The sequence below is a fragment of the Lucilia sericata genome, unplaced genomic scaffold (genome assembly GCF_015586225.1).
Source record: "Lucilia sericata isolate MDLA Ls3-8-SP2 unplaced genomic scaffold, ASM1558622v1 Contig000109F_arrow, whole genome shotgun sequence".
Classification (NCBI taxonomy): domain Eukaryota; kingdom Metazoa; phylum Arthropoda; class Insecta; order Diptera; family Calliphoridae; genus Lucilia; species Lucilia sericata.
In genome coordinates, this window is record NW_023994141.1 from 515,848 (window position 1) to 532,379 (window position 16,532).

The 16,532-nt window shown below is 30.7% G+C and overlaps 5 protein-coding genes across 9 annotated transcripts in view; 2 read left to right on the top strand and 3 right to left on the bottom strand.

Moving 5' to 3' along the window:
* The window catches only part of LOC119600275 (elongation of very long chain fatty acids protein), a 57,034-nt gene extending 50,680 nt beyond the window's left edge, over positions 1–6,354 (bottom strand). The window contains exon 1 of one of the 3 annotated variants that reach the window (XM_037950397.1): positions 5,689–5,992. The gene's annotated coding sequence lies outside the window, so the exon portion shown is untranslated. Of the gene's footprint in view, positions 1–5,684 lie in introns of all 3 variants that reach the window. The other 2 variants (XM_037950404.1, XM_037950405.1) reach the window with 2 other exon arrangements.
* A 949-nt stretch (positions 6,355–7,303) lies between these two features.
* LOC119600271 (glutamyl-tRNA(Gln) amidotransferase subunit A, mitochondrial) lies at positions 7,304–10,899 on the top strand. The gene is made up of 4 exons (XM_037950392.1): positions 7,304–7,409; positions 7,471–7,718; positions 8,470–8,712; positions 9,880–10,899. The coding sequence occupies exons 1-4, from the start codon at positions 7,377–7,379 to the stop codon at positions 10,880–10,882; spliced, it is 1,527 nt and encodes a 508-aa protein (XP_037806320.1). The 5' UTR covers positions 7,304–7,376; the 3' UTR covers positions 10,883–10,899.
* On the bottom strand, positions 8,910–9,711 carry LOC119600273 (NADH dehydrogenase [ubiquinone] 1 beta subcomplex subunit 11, mitochondrial). 2 transcript variants are annotated; one of them, XM_037950394.1, is made up of 2 exons: positions 9,583–9,711; positions 8,910–9,524 (listed from the first exon to the last, which is right to left on the bottom strand). In XM_037950394.1, the coding sequence occupies exon 2, from the start codon at positions 9,505–9,507 to the stop codon at positions 9,055–9,057; it is 453 nt and encodes a 150-aa protein (XP_037806322.1). In that variant the 5' UTR covers positions 9,508–9,524; positions 9,583–9,711; the 3' UTR covers positions 8,910–9,054. The 2 variants fall into 2 exon arrangements, with proteins under 2 accessions (XP_037806322.1, XP_037806323.1); XM_037950395.1 differs by having other exon boundaries at positions 9,597–9,644.
* A 296-nt stretch (positions 10,900–11,195) lies between the features above and the next one.
* On the bottom strand, positions 11,196–12,017 carry LOC119600272 (guided entry of tail-anchored proteins factor 1). The gene is made up of 2 exons (XM_037950393.1): positions 11,744–12,017; positions 11,196–11,681 (listed from the first exon to the last, which is right to left on the bottom strand). The coding sequence occupies exons 1-2, from the start codon at positions 11,807–11,809 to the stop codon at positions 11,220–11,222; spliced, it is 528 nt and encodes a 175-aa protein (XP_037806321.1). The 5' UTR covers positions 11,810–12,017; the 3' UTR covers positions 11,196–11,219.
* A 999-nt stretch (positions 12,018–13,016) lies between these two features.
* LOC119600284 (uncharacterized protein C2orf42 homolog) overlaps positions 13,017–16,532 on the top strand; it is a 168,668-nt gene continuing 165,152 nt past the window's right edge. Inside the window, exons 1-2 of one of the 2 annotated variants that reach the window (XM_037950434.1) lie at positions 13,017–14,549; positions 15,284–16,294. In XM_037950434.1, the coding sequence (XP_037806362.1) occupies positions 13,575–14,549; positions 15,284–16,294 (1,986 nt within the window). In that variant the 5' untranslated portion in view covers positions 13,017–13,574. The remainder of the gene's footprint in view (positions 14,550–15,283; positions 16,295–16,532) is intronic. The other variant, XM_037950433.1, reaches the window with a different exon arrangement.

Genomic DNA, 16,532 nt, shown 5'->3' on the forward strand with positions numbered 1-16,532 from the left:
TTTTAGTACTACAAAATGTTCTATAAAAAAATGTTAGTACTAATAAAATTTCTATAAATAATATTTAGTAAAATTTTTCTAAAAAAAATTAACTTTTCATACTAATAAACTTTTAGTACTAAAACTTTTCCTTAAAAAAACTTTTAGTACTAAAAAAATTTTCTATAAAAAATTATTTTAAAAACAATTTTCGTTATAAATAATTTTCATACTAAAAAAAACCTTTAGTACAAAAAATTTTCTTTAAAAAACTTTTAATACTAAAAAATTTTCTATAAAAAACTTTAAGTACAAAAAGTTTTCTTTAAAAAACTTCTAATACTAAACGATTTTCTATAAAAAACTTTTAGTACTAAAATTTTTTTTTATAAAAACTATTAGTACTAAAAAATTTTGTATAAAATAGTTTAAGAACTAAAAAATTGTCTACAAACTTTCTGTTCTAAAGACATTAAGTACTAAATAATGTTCTACAAATAACATTTAGTCCTAAAAATTTTCTATAAATTACTCTAAAAACTTATTACTAAAAGTTGTTTAAATAACTTTTAATACTAAAAAATTTTTAGTATAAAATGTTTCTTTAAAAAACTATCAGTACAAAAAATTTCTATAAACAACTTTTATTACTAAAAATTTTTCTATAAAAAACTTTTAGTACTAAACAATTTTCCATAAATACCTTTTAGAACTAAAATATTTTCTACAAACAGCTGTTAGTACTAAACATTTTTTATAAATAACTGTTTAATAACTTATTTAAAAAAAATGTTTTTTATAAATAACTTTTGAGTACTAAACTTTTCTTTAAAAAACTTTAAGTACTAAATTTTTTTAGTACTAAACAACTTTTCTCTAAATTAGTAGAAGTAGTAGTTAAAGATAGAATTGCCTAAAAACGTGTTCAAATTAAAGAAAAACATAAAAAGAAATGCTAACTACTTAACATGAATGATGAATCTGAAAGAATGAATGTCTAGAAAGATTTAAACATTTTATTTTAAATTTTTACTTCAACATACAAAATGTATTTCAGTTTTATTTCATTTCTTTTTAATTTTTAGCCAGTCATGCCGTTATTAACTTTTTTTCTAGTTTTTGTTGTGTGATTTTTGTTTGTCTAATAAATGTTTTTAGTGGAACTTTAAAATAAAGTGTTACGATAAAGAACAAAGTCCAACTTTGTTTCCCTCAAATACAATCATCATTCATATCCACATACATACACACACACTCATTAAAAAGATTTGTTAACAAAAAAAAAACATTTAATTTTTAAATTATCAGTATACAATTTGGCATATTTAGTAATTTATATTTGCTGGCTTTGTTTTCTTTGGTAATTAGACAGCACAGTGAGGGAGGTTTGAGGATTTATGCGTTTCAAGTGCGTTTTTCCCCAAGTTCAAATGGGGTTTTGCTAGCTAATACATATTAGTAATGGGTTTCACACGAAAATAAATATTTTAAATATTTTTTCAGTTAATGACAAACAAATGATTTTAAAAAAATATTTGCATTTTTGTTAATTTAAATTTTCATTATTTGTTTATTTTCGTATAAATCTAAGTATTATTTACTCGAGAATATGCCAAAGGTGTTAAGTTTTAATGGGGTTTTTTTTAAATTAACTATTTACGTAAAATTTTTGTCTATATTTATTTACCCCCTTATTCACAAACAACATTTTAATTCTATAAAAGGTTTATAAAACAAAATTTCCATACAAAATCTAATTTATAAACTGTTTATAAAATAAAAATATTGTTTGTGAATAAGGGGGTTAGACTAAAAAGTAATATTAATTAACATTTTATTTGTTAAGATGAAATTGCTTAATTTTTATTATTTTCTCACTTATTGCTTTAGTAAAGAATTTGTTGTAATTATTTATTTATTTAGGTAAACTGCAAGCAATTAGACATCCAAAGGTTGGGTTTTAAAATTATTTAATTAAAAGTCAGACTTGGACTTTCCATTGTTAAATATTTAAACAATATGCTGTAATTGAAAATGTAAAAAGGCATTGATTTTATAAATATCAATAGTATTTAAAATTTTATCAAATTTAATGATTTCAAATACATATAACTTTTTACTACTTTAGTACTTTAGTAGTGGTACTTTAGTACCACTTATCTCGACATACGACAATTTCCCCAAATTGTAGTTAACATAACAACATAAAAGCGTATATTTCTGTCTAGTCGCGGTAAGTCTATGACTTCAACCAATCAAAATAATCTATTTCGAACATTGGAACGTTTTTGGCCATGATTAAAAGTTTTTTTACTCCCATGTAAAATTCAATTTCTTCAATAAACTAAGGGATTTTATCAAAAGTCTACAGATATTCAAAAAATAGAAAACATTTCCAGAATACTACATTTTGATTCAAAATCCAGGGAATTTGGTTAAACATGACTATAAAATTAAACTAATTTGTATCATATTAGTCAATATCTCGCAAACCTTTTGGCCGATTTTCAATATTTGTATTTAGCATTTTCAATATTTGTATTTAATTAGAAAGAAAAGTTGTTTTGCAATAGAAAATTATCTAAATAATAAATTTTGAAGCTAATTTTTTGAAAAGTTAGAGAGTTTTGCATTTAAATATGTTACTTTTTATACCCTACACCACTTTAGTGGGGAGGGTATATTGGATTTGTGCTGATGTTTGTAACATACAAAAATATTCGTCCTAGACCCACCTTAAAGTATACCAATCGGCTTAGAATCGTTTTCTGAGTCGATTTAGCTATGTCCGTCCGTCCGTCCGTCTGGCTGGCAGGCTGGCTGTCCATGTAAACCTTGTGCGCAAGGTACAGGTCGCAATTTTCAAGATAATTGGATGAAATTTGGCATGCACGTTTTATTTGACCCACGGACGAAGCCTATTGAAAATGGTTAAAATCGGTCCATTATTTCACCTAGCCCCCATAGAACAGAACCCCCCGAAAAGGGCTTCTGAGCTCATAATTATATTAAATATACAGATATATCGATAAAATACGGCACAACTAAGTTTTATAGAAGTCTTGATGACCCTGCCAAATTTCATAAAGATCGGGCCCCATTTGACCCTAGCTCCCATACAAAGTCCCCTTCAGAAAATTACTTGAATGTCCCAAATTAACTCATAAACACAAATATCGCGATGAAATTCAGCACAATAAAATATTATGTAAATATAAATATATTCACAAAATTTTATCGGGCTTGGTCCATATTTGCCCCTAGCCCCCATATAAAGCCTCTTTCAGAAAATTAGTTTTTCATCCATAAATTGCTTAAATGTATCGGAACAAGGGAATATTGAAAATAAATGCTTTACTATGAAAAATAAATCACATTTAATATTCATAACTGGTGTAGGGTATCATATGGTCGGCCTCGCCCGACTATACTTTCTTACTTGTTTTAAGATAGAGAAATTTCAAAAAGCTTTGAAACTTGAAATTTTCTATCAGCGATGTAGGATGTTTGATGAATATTCTGCCATCAAAATAGCGCCTTTTGAATATAGTCTCTCGATACATTTTTATTTAGGTTCAAGAGTTTGTGGGTTTTTATATCGTTTCAGTCTTTTTTGAATACAGAAAAAGTTATTTCTAAGAAACAATTAGAAAACAATGTAGGTATTTTCGGAATCATTAAGTCTTCTGATCATATGGGTTACTCTGTAATTCGAATTCGAAATCAAAAAAGTTTCTGTTCTTTCAAATCGAAATAGGTATGTACATAATAACCTCCATGCACTCTTCGTGACACCTGTAAACAACATCATCCGTCTACTTAAGGATCTCAAAAGTTTTGAAGAAATGGAATAAGGGCAAAGTTCTTCTATCCTATTACAAAATGCCTTGAAACAGGCATGGAAAATTTTAAATTTGAAATAGTATTAACTTATATCAAAAATATGTAGTACTTTTTAGGTATTAAAGTACTAAACTAATTTTCAGCTAGATTAGACTATAGACTAAACTGTAGACTATAATATAGATTAGGCTATATACTAGACTATAGAATAGACTATAGACTAGACTATAGACTAGACTATAGACTAGACTATAGACTAGACTAGACTATAGACTAGACTATAGACTAGACTATAGACTAGACTATAAACTAGACTATAGACTAGACTATAGACTAGACTATAGACTAGGCTATAGACTAGACTATAGACTAGACTATAGACTAGTTAGGTATTAGGTTAGGTATTAATGTACTTAACTAATTTTCAGCTAGATTAGACTATAGACTAACTAAATTGTAGACTATAATATAGATTAAGCTATATACTAGACTATAAAATAGACTAGAGAATAGACTATAGATTCGACAATAGATTTGACTATAGGTTATAGACTTAACTACAGACTAAACTATAGACTATATAGACTAAACTATTGACTAGACTATAGACTACACAATTTTTCGATATCAAAAAGTACAGAAAAAAGTACCTACTAGAGTACTGAATTTTTCGTGCCTTACTTAAACTTTATATGGAGTAGTTACCAATGTATAACGTAGTTACTATTAAAATATGTATTGTTAAAACTTTTCACACTTGCAGCTTTTTACTTTAAATTACATTAAACCACCCAGTAGCACTCCTTAAAATTTGAAAAGAAACAAAGATTAATTAATAATAGTAAAACACTTAGCAAAACACCCCAGCTGGAAAAAACATTCCTTTAATTCCCTGACAATTAACAATTCACAAAAATATTTATTAAAATCATCCATCAACAACCCTCATTTGTAATTTAATTACAATTAAAAACATTTTTGTTTGCCCCTCCACACTATGCAATGCAAAGAAAAGACAATTTATAAACAAAATCTCCCGCCACTGTTTAATTAAAAACAAAATAAACTGAAATTACAAATCACGCAGCTCCTAAAGCTACTTTAATAGACAAATTTTCACATTAATGTTAAAAAAAATAAATATTTAACCTACAAAATACAAATTTAATAAAAAACCAAAAAAGAACTAAAATAAAAACAAAATAACATAAAAACTACACAATTTAACTAAATAATTAAAGAGAAATAAGATAAAACTCTCTTTTTTATTAAAAAAACACTCCCTTACTCTTTCTACTACACACTCTCTTTTAATATTAATTGTATAAGTTTGTGTGTATGTTTAAGTATGTGAAATTAATAAAAAAAAGTGAAAGAATTTATTTTAGTAATTGGGGAAAGAAAAATACATAAAACAGAATAAAAAGTACAAAGCAAAAACTAAAAAATGGATAAATAAATGGGTGTATTTTTTGGTGTTTTGGTATTAAACTTTTTTTCTTCCGTTTTGACCTTATGGCAATAATGGGTGCGGCGGGAAACCGTAACGACCGACCGACAAAAATCTCACCAACAAAAACTTACAGTTACTCTGAATGTTTACAAAAAAAAAAATGTTTATTGGGGGGAGCACACATACACTAACTAACAACAAAAAAATACGTAATCAAAAAAAAGGAACACGAGACCCAACAAAATGCCAAAAAAAGAGGAGCAACAATTGATTTTTTTTAAGAGATCTTAAGGGAAATTTACACAAAACCTCAGCTAGAACAAGCATTTTTTTATTTTCTTGTAATATAAAAATGATGAGTAATTTTTCTTTAAATATACACAAATTTAATATTTTTTTTCAGTTTTACTTACTTTTTTTCACTTAAAACTAATTTTATAAATCAGCTTCAATTAAGTATAGCAGGAAAATCCTTTTTTTATGTTATTTGTCCACTTTCAAGGAAATTTATTTATATTTTTTTAAATTTCCCTTAGAAATAAAATTTATTGAACTGAATTTTTAACTTAATTTTTTCTTATTTTGTGTGTTAATTATTAATTTCTTGAATTTTTATTTAATAAAACGCGCACTGTAGTAGTTAGGTAGTGTGTTGTAGTTGTGTGTTTGTTAGTTATTAAGAGAATTACCGCTTGGTTACTTTTTTAACTGTCAAATGCCGCAACAAGAAAAAAAGTTTTATTTTATATATCGAAGATGCGGGTTGAAGAAAACAACAAAACAGAGAATACGATTTCTATGCTGTGTATTTTATGTGTTGTCACAACAATAAATAAATTCTTTATAAACCAGTCTGTAATTTATTTTTTACTTATATTTATAGTAAAATTATTATTTATTTAATATCGGCAACACTTTCTTGGACGGCACATTAACAAACACACACACCAACTCTCGCTCACACAGCACTAGCGGTGGTACACCCAACGGCAGCAAAAAAGTATTTGTTCAAAAAAACATAAAAAATATACAACACTTTCGCGAAAATTTTCTTCTTACTGCTTCTTCTTCCACCGCCTAACAATAAATGAGAAAGAGAAGAATGAAAGAAAGGAAAAGAAAATAGAGTTGTTTTTTGTGTGCATGTGTGTGTGAGTGTTTTTTTAACAGATGGCGAGATGACGTTCAGACACCTGTGCCGAACCATTATTTAACGGCGTCAGATATACCTATTTAAAGCGGCGGCTAAATTCTGGTCTGGCAACCTTTTTGTTTTTTTAAGAGAGTGAGTTTTACTCTCTTAAGTTTATTTAAGAGAAATTTTTAAGAGAGCGGAATTTTTTCAAATTTTTGAAAAATTCTAAAAATTCCCATACGGTTTATAAAAAAATTTGCATTATGTTTGAGGGTCCGGTGGTGAATTTATAAAAAATATTTTTTATTTTTTTCGGTTTTGTCGTTTTCGCGGCACCAAAAAAAATAATAAAATATTGAAAAAGGCCGACCGAATATAGTGAGTTGGCCTTATTTTTGAAAACGACCAACCGAAACTGATATGTTCGGTCGGACGAGGCGAAATATTCGGTCGGTCGTTTTTCTCTTAAAATTAATTGTTTCTTCTCTTAAAAATTTTTTTCTCTTAATTTTTTTTCTCTTAAAAACTTCGTGTTGAATTTAAGAAACTCACCACACCAGGTGAGGTGAATTTTAGAAACTCACCACACTTGCGTGGTGAATTTAGAAACTCACCACAAATACCGTTATTCGAAGTAAAACTGCATTATCGACTCAAAAAGTCTGCAGACAAAAACAACTGTTGTATCGATGAAAACTGTATTACCAGTGGTGAGTTTGTAAATTACCGACAAACTGTATTACCAGTGGTGAGTTACTATATTACAAGTGGTGAGTTACTGTGTTACCGATAAACTGTATTACCAATTATGAAACGGCTCTACCCAGCATTGCCATATCATTGTTTGTTTACATTTATAGCATTACCATTTAATAATTTTGCAATAATAACACTAAACAGCTGGGCTTGCAATGTTCAGTTGAATTCCGTACATATTTTCTTATTTTTGTTCCCGGCAGCCAAAATATGCGTAGACATTTGAAACAGAATATAAAACAAGTATTTATGAATTAAACACTAATCTCTTTACAAGTTTCAATTTAAATGTTTACCCTTGCAGCTTACGGCCAGCTATCAAAATGGTTTTTACTCGCCCCGTCATGTCACGGATTGTGCCTTAGATAATGCTGTTAAGTTTAAAGAGCTTAATGCTTTCATACGCATCACCCCGGAGTTGGCATTGCATCAGGCCAAAGAGTCGGCTCATCGTTATCATGAAAAACAAATTAAAGGTGCTCTGGATGGTATAACCATTGCCATGAAGGATAACTTCTGTACCAAAGATGTTCATACTACCTGTGCTTCCAAGTAAGTTAAAATTTTATACCTTGCAAAGAAAGACCGGAAGTTATTTTTCTACACTTACAACACAGTTTGTCTCAGAATCTTCCCTAAATGTGTCCGTTTAGATATTTTCATCATGGAGAAAGTTGAAACTATTTGACACAAAGTTAAAGGACGATTCTTAATTATTCCACTCAACCGTTATACCTAAAATTTTTTCAAACATTTATTTTTTATTATAAATGTAGAATTTCTGTGTGGAACGGATCCTAGTTAGCTTGAAAATCATCAACTTCTCTTGTGCTGAAAAAAATTTACATACCTATACATCAAATTGTAATATATCACTTACACTTTTGGATTACGCCTTTAAATATGATTTTAATATCATACGTCAGTTTGAAAGCATAATGTATATATCAAATTCGAATAAATACACCTAGGCCTGTTGTGCGGTCCATTACCAGTTCCTCAGATGGGAATCGAACCCACCACCTTCGGTCTATTAGATAAGAACACTAACCTGCCTTTAATCTACCGGAGATATTCAGTAAATTATTTTTAAAATTCGGTTCATAAAACTTATTACTTACTTCCCTCAAATATCTTATAAAATGATCGTATCATAAATTCATTCCTGGCCTCCGGTAGGTAACTAACTATTCATTCCCATTACCGAAAAAAAAGCTAAAAGTTGCAAATATCTATTCTAAATAAGTTAACAATTATATTAGTTCAAACAATTTTAAATTATCTACATTATTATTTTTAACAGAATGCTAGAAAATTTTGTTCCTCCCTACAATGCCACAGTTTACGAGCGTTTATTGGCAGCTGGTGCCATTCTAATAGGTAAAACAAATATGGATCAATTTGCTATGGGTTCTGGCACGGTAGATTCCATATATGGCCCAGCTAAAAACTGTTGGAGTGAAGATTTTAGCGAAGACAATTGGCGTATAACTGGCGGCAGTTCTGGTGGTTCAGCTTTGGCTGTGGCAAGTGGTATTTGTTATGGGTAAGTTTAAATTTTCGCAAAATATTTTCAAAAATTTGCCATCAAAATTTTTAACATTTTTTATATACCACCCCTGTTCATAAATGTAAACACAACCTCAAAACTAAAAATCATTATTAGAGCCTCTAACAAATTATTATTTTTTTACACAATCTCCTTTGTTTCATAAGATTTTTTTTAAAGTTCAACACTTCCACTATATTCTTTTCACAAATTTTTATTAAATTTCAACGCCTCAGCTGGCTCTCTGCTCTGTTCCATTCAATTACATAACATTATCAATTACACTTAAATATTTAGAAAAAGAAAAACACTTTTTGTTTATATTGTTTTAACTATCGTTTAAATGATGATTTCGGTATCACCAAGTTCATCATCGGAAGGCAGCGAAATGCTGGCAGGATCTACATAGTTAGGGCTGACCAAATCAACACCGGCCTTTTCGCGGCGACGCAACTCCAAGTAGGCCTCACGTTGGGCCCAATCACGCAATTGGGTGTCGGGCAAATAGGCCCAGAAGAATGTACCCCAAGCCAAACACAAAGTTACGGCAAAGAAGAATGAGGACTTTGTTGAGTTGCGATCATTGGTCTCATCTTTTGTATCGAAACCAAAACTAACCCAGTTTTTAGGATTGGGATTTGCAAAATCTTCTTTTGTTACGGGTGCAACAGAAGCAGCAGTTTCATCTTTTTTGGGTGAAGTTTTAATGCCACGCACAATGCTGAGTGATTGATTGTAGGCCAAAGAACGCTGAACAACAGCACGGTTAGCAAAACGTAAAAGAGCAGACATTTTTCGTTTGTTTTTTGCTAAAAAAAAGAAAAATTATGATTATTTTTGTAAAAAATTCTTATACGAAAAACACACTTTTTGCTGCTTACAGCGCTGCCACTAGAAAACCAACCAACTGACAGTTGACAGTGAAATGTCAAATGAAATGTCTTGACGTTAAGAGTTGCCAAGTATCGAAGGCAAAAGCAGTGTTGGTAATTATTCATAATTTGGACAGAACAGTGGAATAATGAAATTTAAAAAGTTTTATTTTTTAAATTTGTATTATAACTAAAACAATTAGATTCCTTTTTAAAAATTCCATCCTATCTAAACTCATGTTTCTATAGTCTTAACAATAAATTACTGATTCTGTATAATATATATCTTCAGTTCAATTGGCTCGGATACCGGTGGCTCTACACGTAATCCTGCCTCCTATTGCGGTGTAGTAGGCTTAAAACCAACTTATGGGTTAGTTTCCAGACATGGTCTTATTCCCTTAGTGAATTCTATGGATGTCCCTGGTATTTTCACACGTTGTGTAAGCGATTGTGTTGATATTCTTAATGCAGTGGCTGGACCAGATCATCGTGACTCGACTACAATTAAAAAACCCTATCGACCAATCAACCTAGCCGAACCAGATGACATTGACTTAAAAAATATACGTATTGGCATACCCAAAGAATATCATTGCGATGGCTTGTCTGCGGAAGTACTAGAAACATGGAGAAAAATTGCCGATATTTTGGAATCAGGAGGAGCTCAGGTCAAACAAGTTTCACTACCCCATACTGCTGCTAGTATTTTCGTTTATTCGATTTTAAATCAATGTGAAGTAGCCAGTAATATGGCTCGCTACGATGGCATTGAATATGGTCATCGTGCCGATGATGATAGAAGCACTGAAGAATTATATGCCAAAACAAGAGCTGAAGGATTTAATAATGTGGTTAAGACTAGAATTTTAACCGGCAATTATTTCTTGTTGCGCCAGAATTATGATTTATATTTTGAAAAGGCTCTGAGAGTACGTCGTTTAATAGCCGAAGATTTTCAACGTGTATTTGTTAGTGGTCAAGAGGATGAAAAAGCAGATATACTTTTGACACCAACCACCTTATCCGATGCTCCTTTATATAAGGATTTTGTATCGGTTTCCAATCGTGATCAATGTGCGGTGCAAGATTTTTGTACTCAACCCGCTAATATGGCGGGTATACCAGCAATTTCTATACCCATTAGGGTGTCTAGTCAAGGTATGCCTATAGGTTTGCAATTAATGAGCAATACTCTCAATGAAGCGTTGCTCTTAACTGTGGCCAGATGGATAGAGGCACAAGTTAATTTTAATTGCTTTGATAATGAACAACTATTTAAAATTAGTAAATAAAATGGTTTAAAGAAAAAGCTAAGACTATTTTTTATTCTTAACCTATAATGTGAATTAAGTCTGGATTACCTAGTCCTAATCTAGACTATATTATTTCTAGACTCTCTTCAGAACTACAGTCTTAACAATATTCTAGTGCAGTCTTCAGTTTGAACAACAATGTCCACTATAGTTTAAATTATAAAATGGAATATAGTCTGAGCTGTACTCTGACTATAATTTGAACTTTTTATATTAAGATCTGAAGTCTGGAAAGTAATTTATCAATTTAAAATCGTAATAAAAAATCCAAAATTATTTTTTACTTTCTCACACCTTTCACTAAAATTTCAATAATTTATTTTTGCTTAATTAGTCCAGAAATTAATCTAAATGTTACATTACAAGATAACACCCATACGGGTACGGAGACGGCATTTGCCACTCCCGTGGGAAATGTTAATAAACCCTGTAAAGGTTGAAAATTAAATTGTTCACCAAATATCAAAACTGGATTATAACGATTTTTTATGGAAATAATAACTAATGTAATATAAAGCACAGTTTTTATGCCATAATTGAGTATAAGCTCTGCGGAGGCCCCTTTCAATTGGCCCACTGTACGTTCACTGCGTATTTTCTGTTCCAAATCTTTAACTTTTTGCTCGGCTCTCATGGTTTTAATAAAAAGTGAATATTCTCCATTGGCTGGACCGCAATTCTTTACTTTTTCTAATTCTTCACGAGCTTTACGAAGCTCCTGTTGTAAGCCGGCGGTGGCTGCATCACGTTTTGGGGCAAACAATTTGGAAATTTTTAGCTACATTGGGGATTAAGTTATTTTTAATCAAGTATAGTAAATATAATTCACAAAATACTTACAAATTTAATTATATCTGTGGAAAATGTCAAAAAGAAACATATTAAGAGTATGGCTAAAAATAACATTTTGTTTAATTTAATATTTTTACAAATTTCGTCAATTTTCTTATTTTTTCTTTATTATTTATATTTTGGCAGTCATTAATCAGCTGTTTAGTTAACAAAATGATACTTTACAACACTTTTTTTCCTCAAATGATTGGCAACTCAAAATCTGATAAGAATCATTTACTTCAAACAAAAAAGTGTTTGTAGCAAACACGAGATACGAAAAATACATTGCTGTTTGACAAACCAGAATTTCCTAGGTCGTCAAACATATGTATTTTAAATGGGACATCAAACAAAATCTGTTTGAAGAAAAAATTCAGTGATTTTTTGCGCGAGCTGCATGTTTTCGCGCCATTTTTGCACATTCTTCTTCATTTGATCTGTCATTTTACATACATTTTGATTGATTTGGCCTGTTTGTGAGATCTAGAAGATTAAAAAATGTAAGTAATGATGTTAAATAATTAATTATTTGCCCCTAAAGAAAGAGGAGGCATCATGATGGTCTCCTGGAAGAATGCCCACAAGAGAGTGGCAATTGTATACCTCCCTATGAGGACATGCCAATGTGGAAATAACTAGTCACCTAGGGGGTGGTGTTCGGTCGGCTAGTGGTGACATGGTATATTATCGCCTAGAGGCGATTGACGGACACTGATTGCCGTACCCCTGGGGTTACCACAAGGAATCACTACCATACACCCATAGAATGCGATGTCTGTCTGGTGTGCCTTTCAGTGAAGCTCTTGTTGTCTCCAAACACTATGGTGGCCGAATATTTACAAGAAATAATTGTTAAGCCGTCTTAGTATGTATTACATAAATCTCAAATCGAATTGTTGGTCTGTCGTTAAAGCCACCCTTGTTGATAGGATGTATCCTAATATATGTATGTATGTATGTACATACATATGTATGTGTATTGGATTCTAAGGTTAATCATATTAAATCGCCCTGCAGAAGAGAAATAAATGGTTTTACATCCAAATTCTGTTTTGCGACTGGACCTTGTGGACAATGTGAACAGGTAATTTATATCTAAATACATATATACATACATAGGTATCACATTTACATGGTATCACTTTCGCAATTTTAGGACAAGCATATCCAACAAAAAATCAACGCTACACAGAATAAAATCAACAGGCCTAACAAAAAGAACAAACCATCTCAACTCCAATACACACCAATCCTTGGACCACTACGAGCAAAACATAAACAAAAAGTTTTTATTTGGGACCGGCCCACCCAAATAACAGTTGAAATAATTAATAATAGTTCTTGTGAGTTTAAAAATAAATCTCGTGAAAATGAGTTGTATAAGGAAAGAAATACATAAAATAGTATTCACGAATACACAAATTTCCTTCTCTGGTCGACAATCCCGATTTTTAAAATATTTGCTTCTAAAATCGCACCTTTTGATCTCTCGAATTCCGTTTTTATTTAAAATCATTGAAAATTTAAAAACTAAACGTAGTTGAAAACTTAGCCGGCTTACAGTCGATTTTAAGCCGCCGACATCTTTAGTGTCAGCCGCCGCTGCCGTTAATATTTTTCGGCGCAAGGCTCTGCCGGCAGCGTCAGCATGATGGCACCAAAATACATTGCTGCCTGACAAACCATAGAGCACCAGTGCATCAAACATGTGTGTTTTAAATGGGGATTGCTGTTGACGAGTTTTCTGCCGACTGCGAAAAACTCGCACGGTAATTTTCAGCTGATAACAGTTTTTAAGAAAAAAGTTAATAAAAGTGTTAGAATAAACTTTAAAAATATGTTAAAAAGTGAATCAAAGTGTGAAACTTTAACTAAAAACAATATTTTATGTCGTGCCTCATTGCGTGGTCTGAAAAAATGCACATCTTGTGGTTTCATTAACGGCCAGCGGGCCCTAATATGTCGTAATGTTAACTGTGATTTGCGTATTAAACGACTTGCCGCTATTAAACCTTTCGACCCCATACAATTGATTACCTATGGCCGTACAAAACTCTATTCGTTACGCAGTAAAGAAAAATTACTGAACCCACGTAATTTTGTTAGCATTACAGAAACGGTCGAGTCGGTGGAATCGCCTCCCAGTGCTGTTTGTTATGTGGATAATTGTAAATATGATGCATTCGAACCCACTCACTTGGTGTGTCGCCATATTAAGGCCTGTAAAGTTTTAACGGATGTTGCTGTGGCCGAAGTGTATCCAATAGACAAAAGCATATTGTGGAATCTTAATATACCCCTAGAACAAAAACAACATTTATGGGATTTATATCAACTGGAAGAGAAATTAATACATCCCATACAAAAGCTTAATTCCTCCATATTTGTTGTAAAATGTGTTGAATCAAAAATGTTTCCTGCTGGTCGCTTACATGTCACCGTTTTTAGTAATATGGTGCCCAATAAAAGTGGCAATTTTTCATGTTCGTGTAAGAAACTTAAGCTCATATTAGAACCTGATAATTCTGTGACCATGAAACAAGAAATCTGTGATCATTTACTTTTATTACTGGCGGCCATACTCAATAAACCGGAGGGTAAAACGTTGTATGGAAAATTTTTGGATTTGCTACAGTATTTATGGATGCCTACTAATTTGAATGCAACCATTGTGGATTGCAATGCTGCTAACAAGCAATCACAATTTATGGATTACGATTTGGGTCTGGAGAAATGTAAAGATAGTGTTAAAGTTGAGAATGATAACTCAGATGATCTATTTAACTTTACGGAGGAGTTGTTTGCGGAAAATGTGAGTATTAGAAGGTGTTTAAAATTATTGTTTACGTAGGTTCCGGTAAAATAGGCCTGATAGCAACTTGCACTAAGAAATATATACCTTAATTTTTATGCTTAAATAACAATTGAATTTAACCACAAATGTGATTAATATTAGACCACAAAATAGAGTAATTATAGTTTTATCGCACTTTACTCTATTTAGGTTCTCAGACAAATATGCTTTGAATTCTTATTGGTTTAATGTTTAATCTTATAAGTTTTAAGATTATTTTAAATGTTTTTTATATGTTGTTGTAACAGTTCCAATGTGACCGATAATTCTTTTCGAGGCAAACACTATCGGTTAATACAATATCGATTCCTATAAGATGTCTATTTCTTTGGATAAAACTAACTAGTGAAAAATACATTAAACAATTGTAATTTGAAAAACCTAAGATTTTTATTGGATAATTTATATTATTCAAAAGAAAATATTTTGTTATACATGTGCTTTTTGATCAAATTTAATATTATCTACATATTTAGTTAAAAACTACAAGCAGCAAAACTAAAAAATAAACATAAACACATTTAAGCTATTCTCCCATCAATTATCACTGTTAACTGCTGACCTTATTTTCATATAAAGTTCTAACAAATCAGTACTACATATGTACATAAAAATTTATTATATTTTTCAACAAACAGGTTTTTTTTTTCTTTATCAATTCATCTACATCTACTTTTTTTCTTAATTTTTAGAATATACCCGATTTTTCTGACATCATATTAGATGTTAATAATGAAAAATCAAACAACGTGCAATTGGATAAAAAATCTCCACAGCAAATGACAACATTAGAGGAAATGCATATAAAAGATCCCAAACTCAATGCCACTACTGCCAGTATAAATGATGAGGATTTGGGTTTAAATTTTCCCCATATAAAAACACCAGAATCGCCTGAATTGAACTCAAATGTCTTGGCCACACAAACTAATATGGATTTCCATGAAACTGGCTTAAGTGTTATAGAACAATTTCAATTAAACCATAATATGCAAATATCAAATGATAATATAGAACTAGCTAAAGATATAGAAAATCTCAATAATTTGGAATCACAAGTAATGGAGTCAACGGCAAGCCTTATACCCAAACAAACCTCATTATTAAAAACTCCCATAGCAAATAGCAAACTTAACAATAACGCAGAAGATCATTCCACCAAACCCTGTATAGTTATTAATTCCACTAATTGTAATACAACAGTACCTGTACAAAAGTCCATAGTATTAAAACAAGGACCAGTTAAAATTATAAAAATAGCTACACCCATACAAAAACTCTCCATGGATAAGAATACTAACAAAATTATACAAATATCGAAGATAAATTCCAATAAAATTATAGTACTTAAATCTAATCAAACTGTGGCAGCCAACAATAAACAACTTTTACTGCCAACTGTAAAAGTAGCAACTCCAATGGACTCGACACTACCTGCTTTAAGTTATGAATCTTGGTTGGATCATACAATAGAACTTATAAATGACAGTATTAGCATACAGGATTCACCAATGGTCAAGAGTACTTTTCATGTACATGAAAACATTTTCAATCATTTTAGTAAAACGTTTACTTTGAACAATAAGAGAAGACTGCCCAATATCACTAGCGTTGTAAAAAGTGGTAAATATAAAGATCTTATCAAATACTCGTGGTATTTGAATCAAGCCTCGACGGTACAAAGAATATTTTCAACTAAAAATGTAAGTTACATATCTTTTAGCCAAATAATATTTCATTAGTAAACCTCTCACTGTTTATGTCCCAATTACTTGTAGAGAAGGAAACTTTTTTTTATTAAGTCCGTCTGTTGGTTAAAATCTTTTAACAGAAGAAGACAGATATTTTCAAAACATAAAACTTAAATAATTTGATCAGAAAAGCTACCAAGAAGTTTGTTATTTAAAATTAATTTAAATAATTGGCGCATAAAGAAAGAAG

Coding starts and splice junctions, on each gene's coding strand:
- LOC119600271 (XM_037950392.1), top strand. CDS start 7,377: ATGCGTAGACATTTGAAACAGAATATAAAACAA. Junction 7,719..8,469: donor CATACTACCTGTGCTTCCAA/GTAAGTTAAAAT, acceptor TATTTTTAACAG/AATGCTAGAAAATTTTGTTC. Junction 8,713..9,879: donor GCAAGTGGTATTTGTTATGG/GTAAGTTTAAAT, acceptor ATATATCTTCAG/TTCAATTGGCTCGGATACCG.
- LOC119600273 (XM_037950394.1), bottom strand. CDS start 9,507: ATGTCTGCTCTTTTACGTTTTGCTAACCGTGCTGTTGTTCAGCGTTCT.
- LOC119600272 (XM_037950393.1), bottom strand. CDS start 11,809: ATGTTATTTTTAGCCATACTCTTAATATGTTTCTTTTTGACATTTTCC. Junction 11,682..11,743: donor CCACAGATATAATTAAATTT/GTAAGTATTTTG, acceptor TCCCCAATGTAG/CTAAAAATTTCCAAATTGTT.